The sequence below is a fragment of the Buteo buteo genome, chromosome 2 (genome assembly GCF_964188355.1).
Source record: "Buteo buteo chromosome 2, bButBut1.hap1.1, whole genome shotgun sequence".
NCBI lineage: Eukaryota > Metazoa > Chordata > Aves > Accipitriformes > Accipitridae > Buteo > Buteo buteo.
Window position 1 is genome coordinate 27,663,289 of NC_134172.1, and position 23,211 is coordinate 27,686,499.

At 41.0% G+C, this 23,211-nt stretch overlaps 1 protein-coding gene across 1 annotated transcript in view; it reads left to right on the forward strand.

Moving 5' to 3' along the window:
- The first annotated feature begins 856 nt into the window (after positions 1-856).
- COL1A2 (collagen type I alpha 2 chain) overlaps positions 857-23,211 on the forward strand; it is a 41,502-nt gene continuing 19,147 nt past the window's right edge. Inside the window, exons 1-26 of the mRNA XM_075049467.1 lie at positions 857-1,052; positions 3,385-3,395; positions 4,011-4,028; positions 4,699-4,734; positions 6,386-6,469; positions 7,848-7,904; positions 10,196-10,240; positions 10,345-10,398; positions 10,699-10,752; positions 11,136-11,189; positions 11,697-11,750; positions 12,015-12,068; positions 13,734-13,778; positions 14,012-14,065; positions 14,175-14,219; positions 16,709-16,762; positions 18,269-18,367; positions 18,453-18,497; positions 18,601-18,699; positions 19,229-19,282; positions 19,384-19,491; positions 20,365-20,418; positions 20,520-20,618; positions 21,484-21,537; positions 21,917-22,015; positions 22,785-22,838. Coding sequence (XP_074905568.1) covers positions 983-1,052; positions 3,385-3,395; positions 4,011-4,028; positions 4,699-4,734; positions 6,386-6,469; positions 7,848-7,904; positions 10,196-10,240; positions 10,345-10,398; positions 10,699-10,752; positions 11,136-11,189; positions 11,697-11,750; positions 12,015-12,068; positions 13,734-13,778; positions 14,012-14,065; positions 14,175-14,219; positions 16,709-16,762; positions 18,269-18,367; positions 18,453-18,497; positions 18,601-18,699; positions 19,229-19,282; positions 19,384-19,491; positions 20,365-20,418; positions 20,520-20,618; positions 21,484-21,537; positions 21,917-22,015; positions 22,785-22,838 — 1,554 coding nt within the window. The 5' untranslated portion in view covers positions 857-982. The remainder of the gene's footprint in view (positions 1,053-3,384; positions 3,396-4,010; positions 4,029-4,698; positions 4,735-6,385; positions 6,470-7,847; positions 7,905-10,195; positions 10,241-10,344; positions 10,399-10,698; positions 10,753-11,135; positions 11,190-11,696; positions 11,751-12,014; positions 12,069-13,733; positions 13,779-14,011; positions 14,066-14,174; positions 14,220-16,708; positions 16,763-18,268; positions 18,368-18,452; positions 18,498-18,600; positions 18,700-19,228; positions 19,283-19,383; positions 19,492-20,364; positions 20,419-20,519; positions 20,619-21,483; positions 21,538-21,916; positions 22,016-22,784; positions 22,839-23,211) is intronic.

Sequence of the window (23,211 nt, forward strand, 5' to 3'; positions counted from 1 at the left end):
AAAGTGGCGGTTCCCTGCCCGCGCCCCGGCCGGAGAGACCCCCCCTGGGGAGAGCAAACCGCCGAGACGCGAAGGCGCTCTGCCGCGGTCGGCTGCGAGCGGGCTGATGGGGCTGTCGCCGCCACCTCCTCGCCGCGGGGAGCCCAGCACCCACGCCGGCCGCCCTCGGGGAAACGCGAGGGGCGAGGGACCGGGGTGACAGGCTGCCCGCACCCCGTGCTGGAGGGGCCGGGCGCCTCGGGACCTCTGGTGAGGGGAAGCATCGCCTTTCGCCCCCGGTTGCGGCGGGGCGGCGGGGCAAGCTTGAGGAGAGGATCCAGCCTCTTCCCGGCTCCCCTGGCCGCTTCCCCGCCGCGATCGGAGCGGGGCAGGAGCCTCCGCAGGCCCTGGACAGCTCCTGCTTTGAAAGCCCTCGGAGCGCCCTCCCGGCCGCTGCCAGCCGGCCGCCCGGCGAGGCTCCCGGCCGCGCAGCCCAGAAAAGCAGGGCGAGGGGCGGGGGACGTCTGAAAAAAAAAAAAAAAAAAGAGAAAAAAAAAATGAGACGACGAGTCAGATTTTCCTTCCGAAAGCCTCAAAGTGTCCACGTCCTCAAAGCATGGAACCAATTTACCGTCGCCGCCTCCCTCGCCCCCCCTCCGACCCCTCCCCTCCGACCCCGCGCCCCTCCGCCCCGCGGCCGCCGCTGCCAAGGCTGCCGCGGCGGGCCGGAGACACGGGGCACGTGACAGCCTGGGAGCCGCGCGGGCCCCGCGGCCGGCGCGCGCCCATTGGCTGCGCCGCCGCCGGTGACTCGCGGTCCCGGGACCCTCCTGCGGTATAAATAGGGCGGACCGGGGCTTGATTAATTTAGCATCCCGGGCAGCAGGTTTCTGCTAAGGTTGGGGTTACTGCTCAAGACTGTATGCCTGCGTCCCATAGGTAATAGCTAACCACCGACCAGGGACTCTGCACCACAAGGAGTCTGCATGTCTTGCAACTAGACATGCTCAGCTTTGTGGATACACGGATTTTGTTGCTGCTTGCAGTAACTTCATACCTAGCAACAGGCCAACGTAAGTGCTTTTAGCTTGTTTGTGGCATGGGTGGTGTCATCAGGGGGTGGCTGTCCTACTCTCCGCGCTCTAGCCAGACGTCTTCCCCACGGATGGTAGTCTGCGGGGAGCTGCAGCTTCCCAAGCTATAGAGACCATCTCACAAAACTGCCACCTCCGTCCCAGATCAGAATCTAGCTTCTTTTTTTTTTCCTCAGAAATAGAAAGGGATGGCAAAAGGCCAACGAGATATCCCCCCCCCCCCCAAAAAAAAAGAAGAAAAAAAGGGCGGGCTGGCATCCAAAGGAGCACGCAAAGCCCTGATTCAAGCGCAGATGTTTAAAGGCTAGGAGGAGCGTGTTTACGGCGAGCAGAAGAATTGGGGCTGCAGCCGGCCTGCACTTCCGTGAGACTTCAGGCGCGCTTTGCGAAGCGGGGGACCGGGAGGAGTGGGAGAGCAGCGCAGAGAGGAGAGGGGAGCGCCGGCTCACCCCTTCCCTCCGAGCGGAGGGCGTGCGGGCCGCGGGCACCTCGGCGCCCCCTGGAGGCGGAGCGGGGCCCCTGCGGCGCGCCGTGCTGCTGGACGCCCTCCGAGCCAGCCCGCAGGGGGAAAGCTGTTGGCGGCTGCCCGGGTGGACCCCCGCACGCTGAGCCAGCCCGCCCGCCCGCCCGGGGGTCTCCGGAGAGGGAAAGACCGTACGAGGCAGGAGGAGGGAGGCAGGGAAGGAAATGCTTAGTTCTAGGGGCGAAAAGGGAATGGGGCTCCCCGAGGGTGCAGCGCGGCTCCACGACGCTCGCTGGGAAAAGGATTTCGTCTCGCCCCTCGCTGACGGAGAAGCGCAGTCCCGTCCCCCCACCCCCGGCGGCGGGAGAGAAACGCGCCCCACGCACTTGGCTGGGGGAGAAGCGGAGCCTTCCCCCTGCCTCCCTGCTGGGCGGCATCCTGTAGAGTCCCCCCTTAGCCCCTCGCCGCCGTGCCTCTGCGGGACTGGCTTTGACCCAGGGTCTGGCCGCCTTCCTGGGCGGAGGGAGCAGCGCTGCGCTGCCCCCTCTTGGCGCTGGGAGCCCCCGGGACGGTGCCCCCCGCGCCCCGCCCGCTGCGCCCCGCCTCGGCGCTGCCAGCAGCGAGGCGTGGCGGGGCGGCGGGGAAGCCGTGGCGGTGGGCGGCGTGGTGGCCGTGGCCCTGAGGAGGGGCGAGGGCCCGCGGCGGGGCCGTTCTCGGGGGGCGGCAGGGCTGCGGCCTGTCCCACGCAGCGCGGCCGCCCCCCCCCCCCGGGGACGTTTCCCGCCCGCGGGTGACGGGCAGCGGTAGCAGCGGCTGAGGAGACGGAGCGGTTCGCGTGGGGACCCCGCCGTACCGACCGCCCCCCGCTTTTCCCTAAGTACGATAGTGTAGTCGCCAGTGTCACCAACACCCGGGGGCAATAGTGTTTTTAATTTTATGTTGAGTTAGTATAGGCAATCGGTGTCCTGCCGTGGTATTTCAGCTCTTTATAGCGTTCAGCACTTCAGTATTGTTACCTTTGTGCTGAACTGTATGAATCATCCGAATTTAGCGTGATCATATGTTGCCAAAGTGACACTTTGTGGAAAAACACACAACAACCTGTTAGTAATAGCGTCAAATTGCTGGCATTCAGATGTGATGTGAGATGTTTTTACCATGGTAAGTTTCAGCCAAAATAGAGTTTTAATTGCTTGAAATTCAGAAAACGGATTTTTGAATATCAGCATCTCCAACTAATTAACAAGAGCGTACTTAGTAGTAAATAACATACAGAGAGGAAGTTGCTTGCTATTTGGTGTTTAATAGCTTCAAACTCCTCTTTAACATACTATACGATGTTTGACAGGAAATTGTGGAAATAGGTATGCTTGGGTAGAACCATTCCCCATAAAAAGTGGGATGGGGCCATTTATATTAAAATTTAAGATTACTCCTACAATTTAATATCTTCACATGTGTCAGCCTGTCTGGGTTTATTCATCTGTTACATGCACACATATGTGAAAATATGTATGTCCATTTTTTTCCATGGAGATATGTTTAAGCATATTTAGAGCAGGCTTATAGAAGATATCTGCCTTTTTACTATCAACCATATTACTTGTTTTAATTTCATTAGCAAGTCTGTTTTGAATTTGAAATACATAGGAATCTCACCTGTGAGTCTTTACAGTTAAGATAATCACCTTAAAAGTAAGAAATTACATTAAGAAAATGTTTCTAGCATTAAGAAAATTAACCAAATTGCATTTTGATTTAAAAGCATTGAAATGTAAAACTTGTAAAATAACTGAATCCACACTCTAATTATCTCCTTTTTTTCTTTCCCTTCCCTTCTTTTTCCAGATGTGAGTGAGGTCAGTATAATTATTTCGTATCTAATATGTAACACTCAACTTCAATTAACAGGCTAGACTTCTTTTTTCGTGGCAGTATTATTTACTAATGTTAATTCCCAAGATGGTCATGGAAAGATACCGATTAAATCCTGAAGGGACTGCCTGAAAATGTACCCACCCCAATTTCTCAAGTGGGACGTCCTTTTTTAAGAGACTGCCTTCATAGGTGTAAAGACCATGAGGAGAAAGTAACGGAGCAGTGGTGTTTGGACATCATACCTGGCAGTTTGGATTGGAGATTACTCTACTTTAAAGCCAGTCTTACAGTCTAAATTTCATTGCACAGAAGGATTATGGAAGAACTCAGGTGTGACTTTTTATGTCAGTTTTGTAAGCTGTAATAGGTATAAAATTGTCAGTCTTCAACAGAATGTTCTAATGTAGTTACATGTATCTTTGATATATAATAAACTTCTAGCCTTCATAGTAATTTAAAAACATAGGGCATATTTAAATATACTGTACTGAGAAAAATTATGTAAGAAGTTGAGTCTAAGTTTGTACATTATTTTAGTTTAAAATATTGGGAGAAAGTGTGTCTTTTTTTTTAATTCTCTTCTTTATTTTTTCCAGACACCTGCAGGGCGGAAGGTAAGCATTTTAATTTTTCTTGTGTGGAAATGGAGATGATATCAGATATTCTTAGGCAGATTAATATTTTGTTGAATATTGGATGAAGGGAAAAACAACCACATTCATTATTTCCAGTGTTCCCTGAGAATAGCAGTAGTACTGAGATGAGTAGGAAGTAAAAAGGAGGAAACAATGGCTGCAACATCTTAACAGCAGGGTAAATTCAAATATTGGATATAAGCTGCTTTACCCAAGAGCAGAACTAAGCCTACCAAGAACTAAACTGAGTTCCTTTGGAAAAATTTACATGAATTGAAGAGTACAGTAATATCCATACAGGTCTAAAAGGCTAAATAGTTTCTACTTTATTTCTAAAAGTCACTGTTAACTGTTAACACTGTTAAATTAGAGCCAGTTATCCAGTAGAGACTAAAACCAACTTTGCAAGTACTTCTGTGGACTGTACAGTGATAATTTTAACTGACATAGTAATGACAGTGACTAATCAATTTCCAGTAAGTTACTGTGGAAAAAGAATATGCTGTCTGTGGAAAGTAGCTATCGGACTTGTATGTGCAGTCTGCTTTCCCTTTTTCATGTACACTAATTATTTTTAATGTATCTGTTTCCCTGTATCGTCCTGGAAAATTTCCACGGTAACTCATTAAGTTTTATTTTCTTTCAGCAGGGCCCTAGAGGAGACAAAGGGCCACAGGGAGAAAGGGTAAGGAATTAGATTGACGTTCATCTGTTTGTGATCTTTGAACAGCAGTTGTTGGAAGACAAGTAGGAAAAAAACTAAGTTTAGGCATTGATGTGAGATTAAATGAATGTACCTGTAGAAGCTTGCATGTACAATTTCATTAAAAAGAAACCAAGTCAACTGTGTACCAAATTCTGCCCCAGCAATACCTCACCAGCCTAATTGTGGTCATTGTGCCTGAGCAGATGCGGTTGAGTTCAGAGAGCAACCTAGCAATCCAAGTGATGGTTTGAAAAACTTTTTTCCAACTGCCCATAGTGGAAATAGTGCATGAAAATGCAGAAGGGAAAGTTGACACATAAAGATGTAGTCTTTGAACAATATGGCATGCGGATAAGCTTTCTATATCAAACCTGAATAGACAAAGCTGGCTTTGAGGATCATTCATTATCTGTGCCTCCAAAGATGGCTTGAAAAAGCTCTCTTCTTGGCAGCTAGGCATTTGTCATCTACCTTCTATTAGTCAAAGCAGATATTGTACTGTTAAAGGCTACTGTAAAAGTAACCATAAATAAGGACAGTTGAATAACTTAATTGTAATGTTAATTCATATTGCTGATATCTGCTTTTCGGATTTGCTTCTCCATCATTGCTGCTTTTTGTAAAGTGGTATTCTGAAATTCACATCCTTATCTGGACAGTGTGTAGTTACCATGTGTCTTTTTTGGATCTTCTGAAAATGGAAATGCCATACTACTGGTAGGTAGCTCTTGAAGATTTCTTAGATCATAATATGCTGAAAAACATAATGGGAACTATTAGTATATCTGTATAGTCCACTGGATATTTGCTTTAGGCTACCACTAACTGAATTTGTTTAATGAAATGAGATATATTCTTTGTCCTGAAGGCAGCAAACCTAATCCTGCTCCTTTAGAAATTAGTAAGACTTTTATTATGGATTTCATCTAGCACTGAACTAGGTCCAAAATACAGACCAAATGAAATACCTCACCTCAATTGCCATGATGGCAAAACTTGACTAGTTTTGTGCATTGAGGATGAAAGAATATAAGGGCAAATGTTGCTGGACTGAACACATGTAATTTCAAATTACAAAAATAATTGTAAAAAGTTCCGACAGTGGTAGCAGAGTGACAGTATCAAAAGAGCACTGCTTTATTGTCACTGAATTTGCAATTATACCAGCAAATAGTCTAGACTGATTAAAAACTGGCCTTTGGCTTACTCTGTATCTGTGTTAGTTTGTACCAGTAGGGCTGACCTCTGCCAATCCTCAGTTGGTCAAATTTTAGGCTCTCACTAACAGAATGTGACAGCCTGCATGGGTTCACATGGGTCACTGGGGTTTCACGGGTCCAAACTTTGATCGCTTAAACTGAAACTTCCCAATTTGGAGATTACACTTTGGTAGCATGGCCCCATAAATCTTCTTAAATATGAAACTACAGTAAATATCTGATATGAGGTGTGGCAAGACAATGTAAATTCAGGCTATACTTATTTTCTAAAGTTAGCCTTTTATTGCAACTGCATATATAGAACTGCTGTAGTGTGTGCTGTAGGTCCCTGGTTGTTAATGAATTTATCACTTCAGAGATTTCTTTAGCTACTTCTAATGTTCACTTTATAATCGTCTTTTTGACTCTAGGGTCCACCAGGTCCACCAGGCAGAGATGGTGAAGATGGTCTACCAGGTCCTCCAGGCCCCCCTGGTCCTCCAGGTCTTGGCGGAGTAAGGCATCCAAACTTTCTATTACTGAAACTGATAATCTCTGCTTTGTGACTAAGACTAAATGCATATCTGCTGGAAAACACTGATGTTGCATTGGAGAATAGAGGAAACATTCTTTTGTGATCTGCAAGAAACTGATGGTCCCAGTTCTGATGAAACTCTCCTTGGGATGTACATTTTCCGTGGCAAATTTGGATTCTGTATTCAACAGGGAGTTACGCACAGGAGCAAATCAACCCTGTTAATTAGCATTAAATTTATACAGCCATAATATGTATGGATTAGGAATCAACTAAATGAAACCTGTGCTGCTAAGCAGATGGGGAAAAGAAACAACACTTTGTGGTTGGGTTCAAGAAACAGCAACTGTATTGGAATAAGCTGAAGAAGCCTACCCTTAAGCTGAAACTCTATACTTAAAAGTCCTTTAGAATTTTAGAATATCTTCCTTTAGAATTTTTCATTTCTATCTATATTCATGCTGCAGAATGTGAGTGGACTGTGTCGCATACACACTTTCTGCAGAAGTGTCCATCATGTATTCTCTACAGAATACTGGCTTTAACTCTTTGCTTGACGTTAGCTTGCACAGGGAGCATGAAGACATAGTGTCATATTGGTCAAGTTTAGTAAATCATCCTGTATGGAAGAATACTCTTTTGCCTTCAATTTGAATAGCAATAATTTGTTTTCCTATTAGCAACCCCCAAACTGCTTTCATTAATTTCTATTATTTTTATATGCTAATAAAACAAAACAAGCAAGAAAAGGATTTTTAATTGTGTTGTATAGAACTTTTTTCCGTTTTAGTGAAGAGGGAAAACATACTCCACAAAACTAGATGTATATTTGCCTACAAAACAAAAAGATCAAAAATCCAGTGCAGTGTTTCTGAGGCTGCATGCTCCTCAGATCTTTGTGAAGCTGAAGGACCCACCTCATCCAATAGTCAGTCAGGGCTGATACATGGAATTTTATTTAAGCAGTGCAGTGAAAAAATATGCATAACTTCCCTCATTGGAAATTAGGCAGAATGATTTGAGGGTTTCAAGAAAGTTTTCAATTTTAAATGAGCGCTGAGTTTACATTCTTAATTTTCAGTTCACACTATTGCAGTGCCTCTCTATTGCTACTGCATAGATACTTGAGGCCATTGTGTGAAAGGGCCTTCCTAGTAAAATAAAGTCTTTCTGGAAACAAGTGAATAGAAATATATTTATAATAGGGCCATGTTTACTGAGCTTTACATATGCTGCTTTAACATACCATATAGCAAGTATAGCAAGACATATGACAGTCAGATGTAGGATGATAATTATCAATACTTTTTAAAGTAAAATTTTTAGTATTTTAATTTCAAACTTTTTATCACCTACAGAACTTCGCTGCTCAATATGATCCATCTAAAGCCGCTGATTATGGCCCAGGACCTATGGTAGGTATATGATTTAGTACTTGATAACTTGCATAAATAACATGTTTAGTATTTTCCTTTGAGCCTAATCGAGCTGTATTAATGCAAAGCATAGTGTTAAAATTAGTGTTTTGATCATCTGTTGAGTCAGACTGTCAACTGATCCTTTGATGTAGGACAATGTGAAGTGTTTGAAATATAGCCTTAGGACTTGAAATATGGTCTTGGGACTGTATATTTAACTTGAATACAGCACTACTGGGTCTTGTGCTTTAATTGTGTCTGACCACACTTTTATGAAACAGTGACTCTCATAATCTGATGTCAGATAACACATGTACTTTGATACAGTATTACTTTACCCATATTGAGACAGAAGATTGTGTTTTAGGAATAAGATCGATTGTAAAGCTGCTCTCTAAAGCAGACATAGGTCTAGAAAGTAACTCAGTATCTCAGCTCTGGTTGGTGACCATTTTTCTCCCATGGGTGTACAACCCTTTTGATATCCTTGGATAGCACAGGTTTGGTAGGAAATTGGCCACCACATTTGGGTCTCAATAATTGAATGTTAGTACTTGCTATTACAAGGCTATTCTGAGGAGGAATCTTTATCAGTTACTGTATACTATTCCAAATGGACATTTAAGGAGTCTATTGCCTTTCCACATAAATTTCTAACTCTTCCTGATGTTAGCAGATATTTTCAGTGCACATAGATAACAGAATATGGGTTAAATTCACCACACACACTGACATCACAGATGATGCATCTGATGGGTGAGCAGCAGGATGAGGGCTGCCCAGGATTACGCTGGGTCAAGTGCTTGTTTCCATTCCTGAAAATAGTGTAATAGTAAATGAATTTTTGAAAAAATTTTTGCATCCATTTAGATACCTAATATAGAAAAATAGGTGTATCTTTAATCAAGTTCTGCCCTCAGTGTCTGACAATAAATCAGAAAATGTAGATGAGGATTTATTCAGGGTGTCACAATTGGTAGGTTCCAATTTTTGAGTCAGTTAGGGTTCATCTGACAGCAACAGCAGTAGAATCTACTTACTGTGAGGAAATTTTAAGTTTCATAAAGAAAATGTGAGTGATTGGGAAGATAGAAAAGGAGGGAAATACAATTACAGAATATAATTTGTGAAGAGATTCACAGGGCTTATGCAGCACATATGATTCAGACTGTCCAGAAGCCAGTATTTTTCCTAGAATTACTGCATATTTTTATAGCCACAAAATTGCTTTAGCTTCCATAAGTAAATGCCTGTATATAATATGCATTTATTCCCCTTAATAAAAAGTATTCAGTCTTACGAGAAAGCTACATAAGCCATTGCAAAGCTGGCACATGATTTTAATCTTGTAATCAGAAAATCTAGAAGAGTTCCCAAGAAAGTTTTAAAACCAGTTAAAAATATAATGATTTCTATTGAAACATCTTATAAAACATTCATTTTGATAATAGAAAACTAAATTAAGTTTCAGTTCAAAGCTGCTTGCTTACTAAAGCTTCAGACAACTGTTAAAGTTCAGCAATCTGTGGAAATTTCCTTTTTAAAAGTGATTTTTCACCCCTTTTTTTTTTTAAGGTGTATGTAAATTCTAAATTCAGTCAAGAAGAATATGTTAGTGACTTATTTTGGAGGTGAAATGAAGAGAATTTAATCAAAAACAGAAAACAATGAAATATTTAAATAGAAGCTGATGGTTATTTGAAATAGATATATACACAATATGTATAAGAGTTGTTTGATTTCTTTCCGAAATTGTGTGTGAATGTCCCAGTTCATGGTAGTACTGCCACTTACACACCTTTATTTTCCCTTTTACCTCTCTACCGTTTTAATGATCTTATTCTCCAACATCTGTTCTTGAAAATCATGATAAAATTGACAGGCCCAAAAATACAACCTTTCTTAATGTGTTGTTATGACCCTCATCTTTAAGCTCTGGAAAGTCATGCACAGGAAGAGAGAGAGTACATAGAAGAATCAACCAGTGCACTTATTAACAAACCAGAATAGATTAACAAATCTAATCTCAAAGTTCCCAGCCATAATGGTACATTCCTAATAATTTTACTGGATTCTGTGCTGGTTCATTGCCATTAGAAGATCTGTTTGCACTTGGACTGCCTGTGCAAATTCATGCAGATCTCTTAACTTCCTCTAACTTGATTTGGACATTGCACACTGAAAACTGCAATGCTTACCAATATTTTAGGAATACCAGGAACTGGTGTTATAGATGAGTTTATATAATGGTGATTTTTTTTAAAGATTTTGTAATTTTTCTCCCACAGGGTTTAATGGGACCTAGAGGCCCACCTGGAGCATCTGGACCCCCTGTAAGTACAGTCTCGTCTCTCCTACTGACTAATTAACATTGACATACCTGTAAAATCACAAAATAGCTTGGTCAAACACTAACAAAATCTCCCTCCTCTTCTAGGGTCCTCCTGGTTTTCAAGGTGTTCCTGGTGAGCCAGGTGAACCTGGTCAAACAGTAAGTACAGTTTCACATACAGCACTGTTAGCATTAGAAATAGGACGCCAAAGCAGGCTTGTAATGCTTAGGCCCATTTCTGCTATCCATATGCACATCCTTGAATGTTTGAATTGAATATTCCTGCTTGATCCTGTTACAGAAACAGAGATGAACACTCAGATTCAGACTCCTTCAGATTGGAATCATAAAGTGCAAAGTCAATTAGGATCCAGCTATGCCCCAACTCAAGTCAGAAACCAGTGAAAAGACTTATCTGAAGAATGATGCTTTAAGCAATCCTCAATCTATTTTTAACAGGGTCCCCAGGGTCCTCGTGGTCCCCCTGGTCCTCCAGGAAAGGCTGGTGAAGACGTAAGTGGTTATTAAATGTTTCTCATCTCTTTTGGGGCAGTGATTCAACTCTAACATTAGGTTATTGTTAAGCTAAGCATTCTATTGGCCATAATTTTTACATTGTTCTATAATACTGGGTAGAATAAATAAACCCCTGAAATATTTTTTTACAGTACAAGAGATGTTGTATGTTGGAAATGTACAGAAAAATGGATAACTTCAAAACCTGTCAAAATACATTATTTAGCTTCATGAATACAGGGAGAAGGAAACTTGAAAGCTAACAAGCTCTCTATTGAAAAAGAGAAACTTTGCCAATGTCTTTTCTTTTTTTAATGGTTTATGTTGTTGTTTTATGAAGTGAGCTTTCCTTCTTAGTGCATTATTACTGCATTTTTTAGGGTCACCCTGGCAAACCTGGAAGACCTGGTGAGAGAGGTGTTGCTGGCCCTCAGGTATGTAGTGATCTACTGTATACAATACAAAACAGTTTTCTTATCAGTGAAACCTAACAATATTTCTGAATTGCACCACATTAACAACATACTAATATTCCCTGTACGGATTAAGCCAATTACCTTTGGGAGTATCATATAGTTATGTTTTTGTTTTGTGTACCACCTCTCACCCCCCCAATAAAATTTGTGTAATTAGAACAGAAGTGATATAGTGACGAGTTACACAGGAGCAGGTGAGCAGGCACCTTGGCATAGAAAGCTAAAACAGCTGTGCTATCACATGTTAATGCATGAAATTTCTGAGATTCAGAACTGGAAAATCAGGTTGATTACTGTTAGTCTTGGAACAAGTCTGGTCCTGGGAGGTTAGGAAATGGACTGTGTTCCTCACTTGAATGATCACAGCCCAAATCTAGTCATTAATTTTACTGAAAGACTTTTTCTTTCTTTTTAACTGCAGTATATAATAGGAGAGACAATCATTCATGCACTGTGTGTTTTTAGGGTGCTCGTGGTTTCCCTGGAACTCCTGGTCTCCCTGGCTTTAAGGGAATTAGGGTGAGTATATACATACTTTTTCCCTGAATAGTTAAGACTGACAACTCTTCAGCATACTGAAAACCCCTGAGTTAGGAGTGCATGAACCTCTTTGAAGGTTTTAATATCTCCTGATATGAAAGACTGATTTTTTTAAAAAATAGTAAGATTATATTAGGAAAACATTTTGTATGGAAAGAAGGATTTACCTTACAAGACTAAGAGTTTGCGTATAGCCATTTGTGGGAAAAGATATATTAATATTTATTTTTCTACTCAATATAGGGACACAGTGGTCCGGATGGTCAAAAGGGACAACCCGGTACTCCTGGCAACAAGGTAAAGATGAAATCTGAAAATGTAGGATGGATTTGTAGCTCTTTCTAGTGAAAGACATATGAAGTCCCCTTCAGTCAGTCTTCCATGTTGTCATTAAAACACTGACCAGCTGCAATAACCTAGAAGTCAGTGGATCCATGTAGGACATATATATGAATCTCAACATGAGAAGTCATTCCTGGAGCCTTATTCTTGAGCCCTCAGTCAAGTTAGTACTTTCAGTGAGTAAGAGCTGCAGAATTGGGCTCCTGATGACTGACTATCCAGCAGCACTTAGGACTGATTTTGCTATCTCTGCTTTTCTATGGATTGTATTTTGCATTTTCATGGGGTTTTTTAAAGCACACTAAAATGAAAACATCTAATTCTTCTACAAAATTCTGCTGTGTGAGACACATGCTCTAGTGTAAGGATTTCTGCTAAAAGTTTGGATAGATGCAGTGCTCTTCTGAGTTAAGGCTATGTGATCTTCACAGTCATTTTCCTTTTTACCATCTTCAGATTAGTGCATATTTGAACACTGTTGTTAAAAAAAAGTTTTTAAATATGGTCTAGAAACATCTCTAGCAAACTCTTCCTCTCTTAGTTTCTTCTTCTCCCATTCCACCGCAGTGCCTAATAGCAGTGTTCTTAAAAAAACATGACTGCAGTATTGGGTCGTAGGAAATTTTAATGCTGCTGCTCCTATTCACAGGAGATTTGTATTCAAGAACTTTTAAATCTAACAATGAAAAGTTCAAATACTAATTCTCCCTCTTGCTTGTTTCTAAGAGTTTAGCACTACTTGTTTATAGAGTTATTAATTGTAACATAGCATTCTCCAATATCACTGCAAGCTGTTAACCTTCAGAAAAAGTTTGGTAAAGAGGTAGCAAACACTCTGTCCAGTCACTGGAGATTAAAAGCAGGTAAAGCAATTAAGTAAAGGAAAGAGTAGTTATTAGCAAGAGCGCTGATCTGACTGGAAAACACAAGCATAATAAACCAAGGTCACTCATGATATAACTCTGCTGAAAGCAGTGATGAAGGCAAAAACTTGTGCTGTTTGCAGCATTTAAGACTAGGTGCATTCAGATATATTCAGGATACAAGTGGTGTAGGACAAATCTTGTTAATATAGACCAGCCTAGACCAAGTGCAGGCTTGCTGAGAGTCATGTTTTAATGGCTGTTACTCATATCTCGGTATTTTTGGTCTTAAGTTAAAAATACCTGAGGCAGACCCTTATTTCCAGCCATTTGACAGGAACTTTGTCAATTTAAGGCAAAAGAAAGCATCACTCTGCTTCTGCTCTAGCTAAAAAAAAGTTGCTGATTGATCTGAATTGGTAGTTGACTATCCAAGCCCTATCTCTTAGGTGTGTACTACAGAGTAAATATCAGAATAAAGAAAGGGGGTAAAGAAAGCTGACATGGGTAAGAGAAGCAACTTGTTCTGGTCCTCTTCTTCTAAGAGGATTCCAACTGGCCATATTCCAGTATATGCAGGGACAGTCACAGTCTCTGCACCCTCAGGATTTGATGTGCTTTTATTGTATACTGTGGTACAAGTGCTACAGAAGACAAAGACGCTAGGTTCCAGCAGTTGAATATCTATCTAGATGGTGTTGTGCTATCTGTCCAAAGCATCCTTTAAGTAACTCAAGCCTGCAAACTTTTTTCATAGGGAGAACCTGGTGCCCCTGGTGAAAATGGTACCCCAGGACAACCTGTAAGTATTTACTGCTGCTGTAGACAACGATAATCTGATAGATATGGTTCAGCCAGCATTTTGGTCAATTTTTGTCATCAGTGACACTCCAGGTAGCTGTATACTCTAATGTAATAGTATGTGAATATTTAGAACAGAATTGATTGGCTGCAACACACTTTGTATAGAGACTTAGAAGAAGAAATCTTTGTCAGTGAATAGATATAAATGAGTTAATTTAATTTTTCCTTCAGGGTGCTCGTGGTCTCCCTGGTGAGAGAGGAAGAATAGGTGCCCCCGGACCAGCGGTAAGTGACTTCCCATCTGTCTGTTTGTCATCATGACCAGCCACTAATTGTGGCTTTCTCTGATCTTCGAATCTCTTTTCAAAATATTTATCATGTTCTCTCCTCACAGGGTGCTCGTGGAAGTGATGGCAGCACTGGCCCCACCGGACCTGCTGTAAGTTTCAGTCTTGATCTTTGATAATCTGGTTCCATTAGGCCTTGTGTCCCTCTTTCTGTTTATAGAGGATTTCATGGGCTTCTGAGAAGTCTATTGTGTGGATGTTTTTAACACAGTTCTTTGTTGCTTATCAGCCCATCACAAAAAGAATCAGTAAAACATAAACCCTTTGCAGACAATATCCTGAGAGCCTCAGGATTTATATTAAGCACATCTGTATCAAAGGAACCAAATATTCTCTCATTTGCACTGATGAGTTCATAGGGAAACACCCAATGAACAGAATTCTCATTTCCAACAGTCTAACAGAACAGTTCTCATCCCAAAACTAAAGAGACTTTATACCTTTTAACAGATATGTATCATGCATGTGTTGCAGATGTATATAATTACATACACCCTAAAACTATTACATGCACTCCAGGACACAGCTTTGCATCTGCAACATTGTCCTGTCTGACTAACAGGAGCTAACCTTTTTCATTCGCCACTGATACCTGAGTTATGTGAGCTAGTGGGAAAGGCCAGTAAGATCCAACTGTCCTGATCTGACTGGTAAACAATAACTATTCTAATAAGTGCTAATCCAATGCAGATTTGTTCATTTAAAAGGAGTTAATGTTGCCATGGCATACCACTGACTTCAATAAACCTCATTTATTTCAGTGAAATAAATGTGTGTACAGGGGTATAGTTTTGAAGCTGTAAAAAAATTTCAGGAATAGCGCAGAATAGTTTTTCCTTCCTGCCTTTAGCTTTGAAACAGTTGATTTTAATACTCCTTGTCACTTGAAACATCTGTCATGCTTTAACAGAGTAGAATGTTAGCGTAGGTGTGAATTTTGCTTTAGTTCTCCCATATGGGGTATTTAAAAAACACATGTGATTGGGCATTTAAATTGCAGGCAAATAGAGACCTTATAGCTAAGATCTGATGTTATACTTCATAGTAGAACAAAACATTTTAGCTGTCTTGAAGGCAGTTGAGTTACTATGGGAGAAATATACTGGAACTGCTGATTGCAGAGGTGTTACTCTGAATGGGCAGCAGCAGAGAGTTGCATTGGGTCCCAGTGTCTATGCCAGGCTAAAGTTATTTTACACATACTTAGGTTGTGATGCTGTAAACATTCTGCATAGCACTTACTAACACCCTTTTTTTTTTTAAACTAAAACAAAAATAATTTTTTATTCTGCTTGCCACTGGGAATTTAAAACGTAAAAAGAGTCACTGCAATGGAAATTCTGGAAGGTTTTTTCATGCATATCTTAAAGGGCATTTGGGTTTTTTTTCTTTGCTTATGCAAAACCAGTGAGAATTCCAGGTACCCAGTTTATAACAAAAACAGTAGGTTATACAATGTTGGAAGCCAATTCCTCTTTGTTATACCAGCTGATCCATTTTAGTCCCTTGGATTTGTGAGGCAGTTTTAAAGTAAGTGTTTATAACTGAAAGATGTTAGCTCACAAAAAAGTAGATATCAGTCCCCAATAGCTATAGGTGAGTTGAATATTTCATTAATAAATGAAGAAAAACTATCCCTTTGTATTTGTATGCATTAAAGAATAACAAAGGCTATGGATCCATCAGTGTGTCGTATCTTGTGGTGTCTGGGTACCGTACATTAGGAAGCTTGTCCCATTCTAATTACAAATCTCACAGCAATAACAAGACATAGTAGAATCAGTAAAAGGGTCTCTTCAAGCTGACATGCCATTGCCTTTGACATAAAAAAACCAAAACAGTTTAATGAAAGGGCACTGGGGCTGCACGTCTTCACTGCCTCAAAATGTATACTCTGGGTACGAATCAAGATTTCTAATCCATTCGCATGTTAGAATCAGCTCCTGGCCTCCGCTTCTGTCAAGCCTGATCCAATTTATTGTACAGTTTTATGGACCTCAATATAAGTTGTGCCAAGCGCTGGCTTGTAAAGCGGTGCAGAGATCTTAACCCTCTTCCCATGCTTGGAGAAGGGCAAATGCTGTTGTCAACACAGGGCTCTTGTGTGTGACCCGTAGTTCAGAAGGACTACTGGTGTGAAAGTGTATACAGTTACCCCTGCACAGTGAATGTGTTAGAACCAGCCACCTAAGACTTGCATTTGCAGGATGCAGTGCTCCCCTTCATTCATTGTGGGACTGTACAGCAAGAAATCTTGCCTTGCAGATGCCTGCCTCTGCCCATCCTATGTTTATTCTTTCTCAGGTGTTTGGCCTCAAGGCAAGGTTTTACCAATTGTTGCTTAATTCACACTTCTTTAGCTGCACTGCAAATGTTTTTCATCATTGACCTCACTCTTAACTGTTTGTAGTGAACCAAATCTGTCAGTTTGGAGTTACAAAAGGCAACTGATATTCTGAGATGGTAATGTGCTGAAGTGTCTATGTAAATGTGCATTTTTTTAATCTGTTTACTTCAGCAAGCAGCATGTTTCTGACATCACTGAACACCTTTACACAGCTGCTTTTCTTTCATTTCCTAGGGCCCTATTGGTGCTGCTGGTCCTCCAGGCTTCCCAGGTGCTCCTGGTGCTAAGGTATGAACATCTGCTTCTACTGGTACATTTGATAGTGAAAATGAAATATAGTAACTAGTATTGCTAGGCAGCAAAAAAACACCCTCTCTGAAATGGGAGTGCTTTCTTATCAGTTACAGATCAGGATGAGGAAGAATCCCTACAGTATTTGGAGAACATCATATGTGAATGCTATTTTAAAATACAGCAGTTATTTTACAGCTAAAGATTGATGCGAGGCAGGTTTAGGAAGACACATAACCTCTTCGGGTTTTTTTACTGCTTTGTAAGTGGTGCAGTTGTATACACCTTCAAAGGGTGACATGGATCATAACAAATAAGAAAAGTAGCAGTTTACATCACTTTACAGAAGTAGTGGAGGACCAAGAAGCTGCAGTTGAGTATCAAGCTCTTTCCAGCCTAAGTTCTTGAAATTACAACGGAAAAATTGCACTTAAACTTTTCAGGTTTAGGGCAGTACCATTTTGCTCTTGCAGACTATAACTTAGATGACTCAGTTTATTGCTTAGACCTTAGCATTTTTACCTGGGTAAGAGTCTCATTATTTTGAATTTTACTTTGTCCAAGGAAGGACAGAGGATTTGGGGCAACAGTATGCCATATACTGCATTTACAAATTTCACTGACCATTTGCCAAGAAGCTCAAAGCTGCATACGCTTACATGTAGTGTGATACAGTTTTTCACCTGTAACACAAGTATACAAACTCCATGTCACAACAGACAAAACTCTCATCTTGATCCACCTTTAGAAGAAAATAGAGTATTGTTTGCTAGACCTCTTAATATTAACTGCAGGAAAGATGAGGAAAAGTTGAGATCCCATTCTGGTTATTCCTGTCAAAAGGCAAGACTTTTGGAAACCATGAAGTCTTCTCTGATGCAGATGTGAGTGTGGTTACAGCATGTAATTTCAAGAGAAGACTGCCTACATGTCCAGGGGGAACTCTGACTACTTTGAGAATTGCTGAAGAGAAGTTGCCATTGTATGCAGCTTTTTGTAGTAGACTTAGTGAATACAAGCTTCTGAGAGTAAAACTAAGAACGTTTTTTTCTGTCATTTACTGTACTGTGAACACTATCCTACAGCGCTCTGATCAGGCATCAGTGCAAATGGCATCCTGAGGTGCAAGGTAATGGTCAGTTAGTTCTTATACACTGTAAGGCATTTCAGGCCAATGCTGGAGGCACATGGCTGTAGATAATACTGGAATCAGAATTCTGATTTTCTAGATCAACCTTCTGTGTAATTCTTGGCCATAGCATAGCTTCTCAGATAATGCTGAGCATCTGTTGTTCCCGTGTTAGCCATCAGCTTTGATGGAGCCTAGCTAGACATCCCAGTTTCAGTGCCTTTAAAATCCAGTAAAAGCTCTCAGCTCCTTGATTTCCTGGCCTCTGAAGTGGGAGTATATATACATGATTGTTGTCTTAATGTCAGGCTAATATAGGATTGCTCTATTATGGTCCTAACACTGATAGAGGGCTCTGTCCTTCTCTCAAACAGGGTGAAATCGGACCTGCTGGTAATGTTGGTCCTACTGGTCCTGCTGGTCCAAGAGGAGAGATTGGACTTCCTGGTTCTAGTGGTCCTGTTGGCCCTCCAGTGAGTAACTTACCAGACTTTATCTGTTGTCCAATGGGTGCACTTGAGACTCTGAATTAACCAGTATTGTTACCTTTCTTAATAGGGCAACCCTGGTGCTAATGGTCTTCCAGGGGCTAAGGGTGCAGCTGTAAGTACAGCCATACTCACACTTGTTTGCTCTAAAAAAACACAATTCAATTAATGCAGCAGATAATGGACTTATAATATGTTTTCCCCCCTCCGTTGGACAGGGTCTTCCTGGTGTTGCTGGTGCTCCTGGTCTGCCTGGTCCCCGTGGTATTCCTGGTCCCCCTGGCCCTGCTGGTCCTAGTGGTGCTAGAGGACTTGTTGTAAGTGACCTTGTATATTGTATGTCTTCATTTAAAAATTGGACAGTGTCTGCAGTTGTAAAAGATTTCCTCTGGATATATTTTTGTATTTAACGCAGGCATTTTTTCTTATTCCACTATAATTAAACATTGTAGTTCATTTCTGTGTCTCACTGCTTGCTTCAGATGCTGAGACTGAAGAGGTTTATTTTGCATTCCCTTTGAGTGCAAGGACTGTTAAGCTGTGTTCATAGTATCAAGAGAGATGTGACAGCAATCTAACAATAAGGCCCTCAACAGGTATCCTCAGTAGAGGAACCAGCCCTGAATGTGTCATAGTTCAATTACTGTCATTTCTAAGCATCTTTAACGTTTGTTTTCATGCCTGTTAAGCCAAAAATGCAGTTATGTTCATTGACCATGTATCACAATAGAGGCAGGCATGGCACTGGATGATTAAAGAGTTTTTTGATTCATGAAAAAGCTGTCCAGGTAGAAGAGAGATTTTGGGGATGATGCTTAATTCTGTGATCTCTGTTTTGGACTCTAGGGTGAACCAGGCCCTGCTGGTGCCAAGGGAGAAAGTGGTAACAAGGGTGAGCCTGTAAGTATGGCAACATGTGAAGGTTTTTTCAATGAAAAAGCCTGATAGTTACTTGCAACACAGCATCTGATTTCTTCTTTCTCTCTGTTTGCCTGAAATAGGGTGCTGCTGGACCCGCTGGCCCTCCTGGTCCTAGTGGTGAGGAAGGCAAGAGAGGCGGCACTGGTGAACCTGGCTCTGCTGGTCCCCCAGGCCCTGCTGGTCTAAGAGTAGGTTTTCTTTTTGTGTTCCAGAAGTAGAAGCAAAAATGAAAGAGGAAATAAAGCTAGAGTCACAAAGGCAAATTAAGTAATTATGAGTAATTAAATTTACATTAATGCTGCTAAGAAAAGATCATTTGCAATTCTGAGCCTTTTGCTTAGTTGGGACCAAACCCATTTTTGCTTTGTGTTAATGCTGTTTACTATCTTATCACTGAAGTAATTAGAGGTTGCTTTGATTTATCCATTGTGTAATATTTAGTGAATTATCTTTGATTACTCTTAAAGCTTTGTGATGGAATTTAACTGCTTAGAACAGATAATTGGCTCACACATGATGTGATGCAGAAGGTTTCGATTCAGTGTCTTCAAGGGTGCCTAGTACCCTTTTCATGGGGTGAGGAAACACTCCATGAACTTCAGGGGGCATGTGGCTTCATGCAGGAAAAGAATTCACAGGAAAATAATAGGAAAAATGGCAGTGTTTCCGTCAGATTTTTTGGGTAGAGATATAGATTCAGTATTGCATCTTGGGTATGGTGTACAGTCATAGAGAAGCCAGTAACTGTCTATAGAGAAGTGAAGGTGAAACTGTGTGGGCCAGGCTGTGGGATCCTAGCTGCTGGCTAGAGCCACTATTAGATTACAATGAACACTGAAAATGCTCTGATACAAGCAGACTAGGACTTAAAGAAATCTAAAGGAAGTGAGAGAGATTTCTTTCACAATATACATTTTCACTGAGGGGTGTGTGCTTAGAGCTGTGCTTACCTCAAATTCAGCAGACCTGCTTGGAAGGCTAAAATTTAGTAAGCACTCTACACCTTACAGAAACAGATTTCTTTCTTACCCTTTCTTGATTTGTTTTGTGTTCACTTGTAGGGTGTGCCTGGATCTCGTGGTCTCCCTGGAGCTGATGGAAGAGCTGGTGTCATGGTAGGACTTTTGTCTGGGTCACTATTTCTAAACTATCTTCTTTTATATACAGATGTGTGATGCTTTTAGCTACCTCTGCCTGATTTTATTTATTTTGGTAGGGACCTGCCGGTAATCGTGGTCCTAGTGGTCCCGTTGGTGCTAAGGGTCCTAGTGGTGATGGTGGCCGTCCTGGTGAGCCTGGTCTTATGGGTCCGAGAGTAAGTTTGAACTCTGTGGAATAAGTTTGAACTATGCAAAAAGAAAATTACTTACAATTTAGGAACAAAATAATTCAGAAATCCAATGGCAAAAATTCAGCCTGTGCTAACCACAATTAGGGAACTTCTACCACTCTATTGAAAAAACATCCATGAGGAAATGATTAAGCATCAGAACGTTTACTGAAATTAGTTTCTTTTGTATGTGGTAGCATTTGATTGCCTTGTCATGGAGCAGTGCCCCCTTGTACTGGATACTGCATTGACTTCTGAGAGGGGGTTCCACTTGTGATTATTTACAGAATGTGATCATTAAGATCACAGCTGAAGTGTGTGTGTCCTCTTTAAGTAACTAAAAGAAAAACAAACCCTACTAAAATTATATGAGATGGCTGATCTCAATTATTTCAATTTTATTTTGCAAATGATTTCACTGAAAACAGCCGTCCACTTCTAGTGGATGTTGCAGCCAGATTATGTCCATGTCATTGTCTTTTATCCTCTTTAATCTACTCTTTCCCTTACTACCCCACCGCATGGAATGAGTTTTCAGTGCACATGTGAACTGTTAGGCATCTGCAAACATTTAAGCACATTCTCTGCTAAAGTAGAGTCTAAATGAGTTTATCTGAGTGAAACAGTTACTTACCTATACTGATTTTCAACTGGCATGGGAGCACACACCACCAAATTAAACTTCAGTGTGTTTTAGATGTAAACTTGATAGGACATACAGTCCTGTGTCCACAGTGTATATTGATAACTTGGCATCTGTGTGTGTATGCACACATGTAGGAAAAAAATTTTGGTTAACTTTCGGGTGAGTTGGTTTCCCTCTAAAAACATGAAACCTTTCCTTTCTCAGGGTCTCCCAGGTCAGCCTGGAAGCCCAGGCCCTGCTGGCAAGGAAGGTCCTGTTGTAAGTACCTTGCTTTTCATTCTGTTTCCCCATTGCATGTGAAACATAAACTGAGTTTTTAAAAAGCAGAGGTCTCAGCACTGAGCTCTAACACAACTCTTTGTAAAGCCAGCAAGATTTTACTACCTTATTAGTCAGAAAATCAGAGACATTTTCCATTCATTTCTGTGGCTCTCAGAAAAGGCCTGTGTCCTGAAAGGGGAAGAAGAAATACACAGTTCTACAAAAAGGAGAAAAATGGAGGAATGCATGAGCATGCAATGTATAAACAGTGTGTAAAAGTTAAATGGCATTCGTTTCCTGTCAGTACATATTTCTCCTAAAACTGAACTCTAATTAAATTACCCCAGCCATTTAATAGTATGATTTCTTTTTCTAGGGTTTCCCTGGAGCAGATGGTAGGGTTGGGCCAATCGGTCCAGCTGGTAATAGAGGTGAGCCTGGCAACATTGGATTCCCTGGACCAAAAGGTCCCACTGTAAGTACAGTACAGAAATTTTCTATTACTATGAAGGTATTTCCAGATTAATCTGTAGGTCCCCAGCTCTAGCAATCAAACGCATCTCCCTCTGTCCTCCTGTACTGCTTATTGAATGGTATCCACTTACATTCAAGAGTTCTGTTTGAAATTATTTTCCAGTTATCTGGAGTATGATTAAACAAATGAAAAGCAGTTTAATTAGTTTAGGAATATTTGGACATTGAAGTGATTAGAATAATATATGTCTATACTATAATTTCTGCATGTCCATTTTATCATTTCTAAAAGTTCTGTAAAGGTTGGCCACCAAGCCTAAGTTTCAGTTCCAGAGTATTGTTATTTATGGAGCACAATCCAAAGCTCACTCAATTTAGAAGAAAAGCTACCAGTGATTTCAGTGGGGCTCTTGATGTGTCACACAGAGGCCACAGATAACAATAATCATCTCTTGGATTTGTGGTGTTGCTATACATACACACACATGCAGACATTTATATAGTGTATTGCATAGGATACTATGCAGAGTGTCATGAATTATGATCTAAAAAAAAAAAAAAGGAATGGAGTTTTGAAAAGACAAGACATTTTTGAGCTGTTTTTTCTAAGTGGTTCAACGAGGCACATGGAGCTTGTGGGTGTTTTAATTAGGGTTAAAGAAATATTACAATAAAGCTTCTATCAAGAAGAGTATATATCTGTTCAGTAGTTTAAACTGAATCTAATATGAAGTTTGGTTAATTTTTGTATCTTTTTCCTTCAACTTCAGGGTGAACCTGGCAAACCTGGTGAAAAAGGCAATGTTGGTCTTGCTGGCCCACGGGTATGTGGATATGTTTTCTTTATCAACTTCCAGAGAGAAAAAAGTGGATTTTCAAAACCTCTGTAATAAGATAGCATTGTCCTGTGCAAAAATGAATAGATTATGAAATAGAAAAGCACTTGGGGATGCATTCATCTAGCCTCATGTCAGTGGGGACTATTACTTAAGGGATAAATGAAAACTACCCTTCTTGTGTATTAATTGGGTAATTAATTATGGGGTATTAGCTTACTATGAAGAGGAAAAAATAGCAGTCCCCATGCAAATTTTTGAGGACAGTGTATTGTTTATAATTTATCCTGTATATTTCCAACTTCTTACTGATAGTTGAAACTTACTAGTCCTTCCATTTAAAGGGCCAAGTAATTGGTCT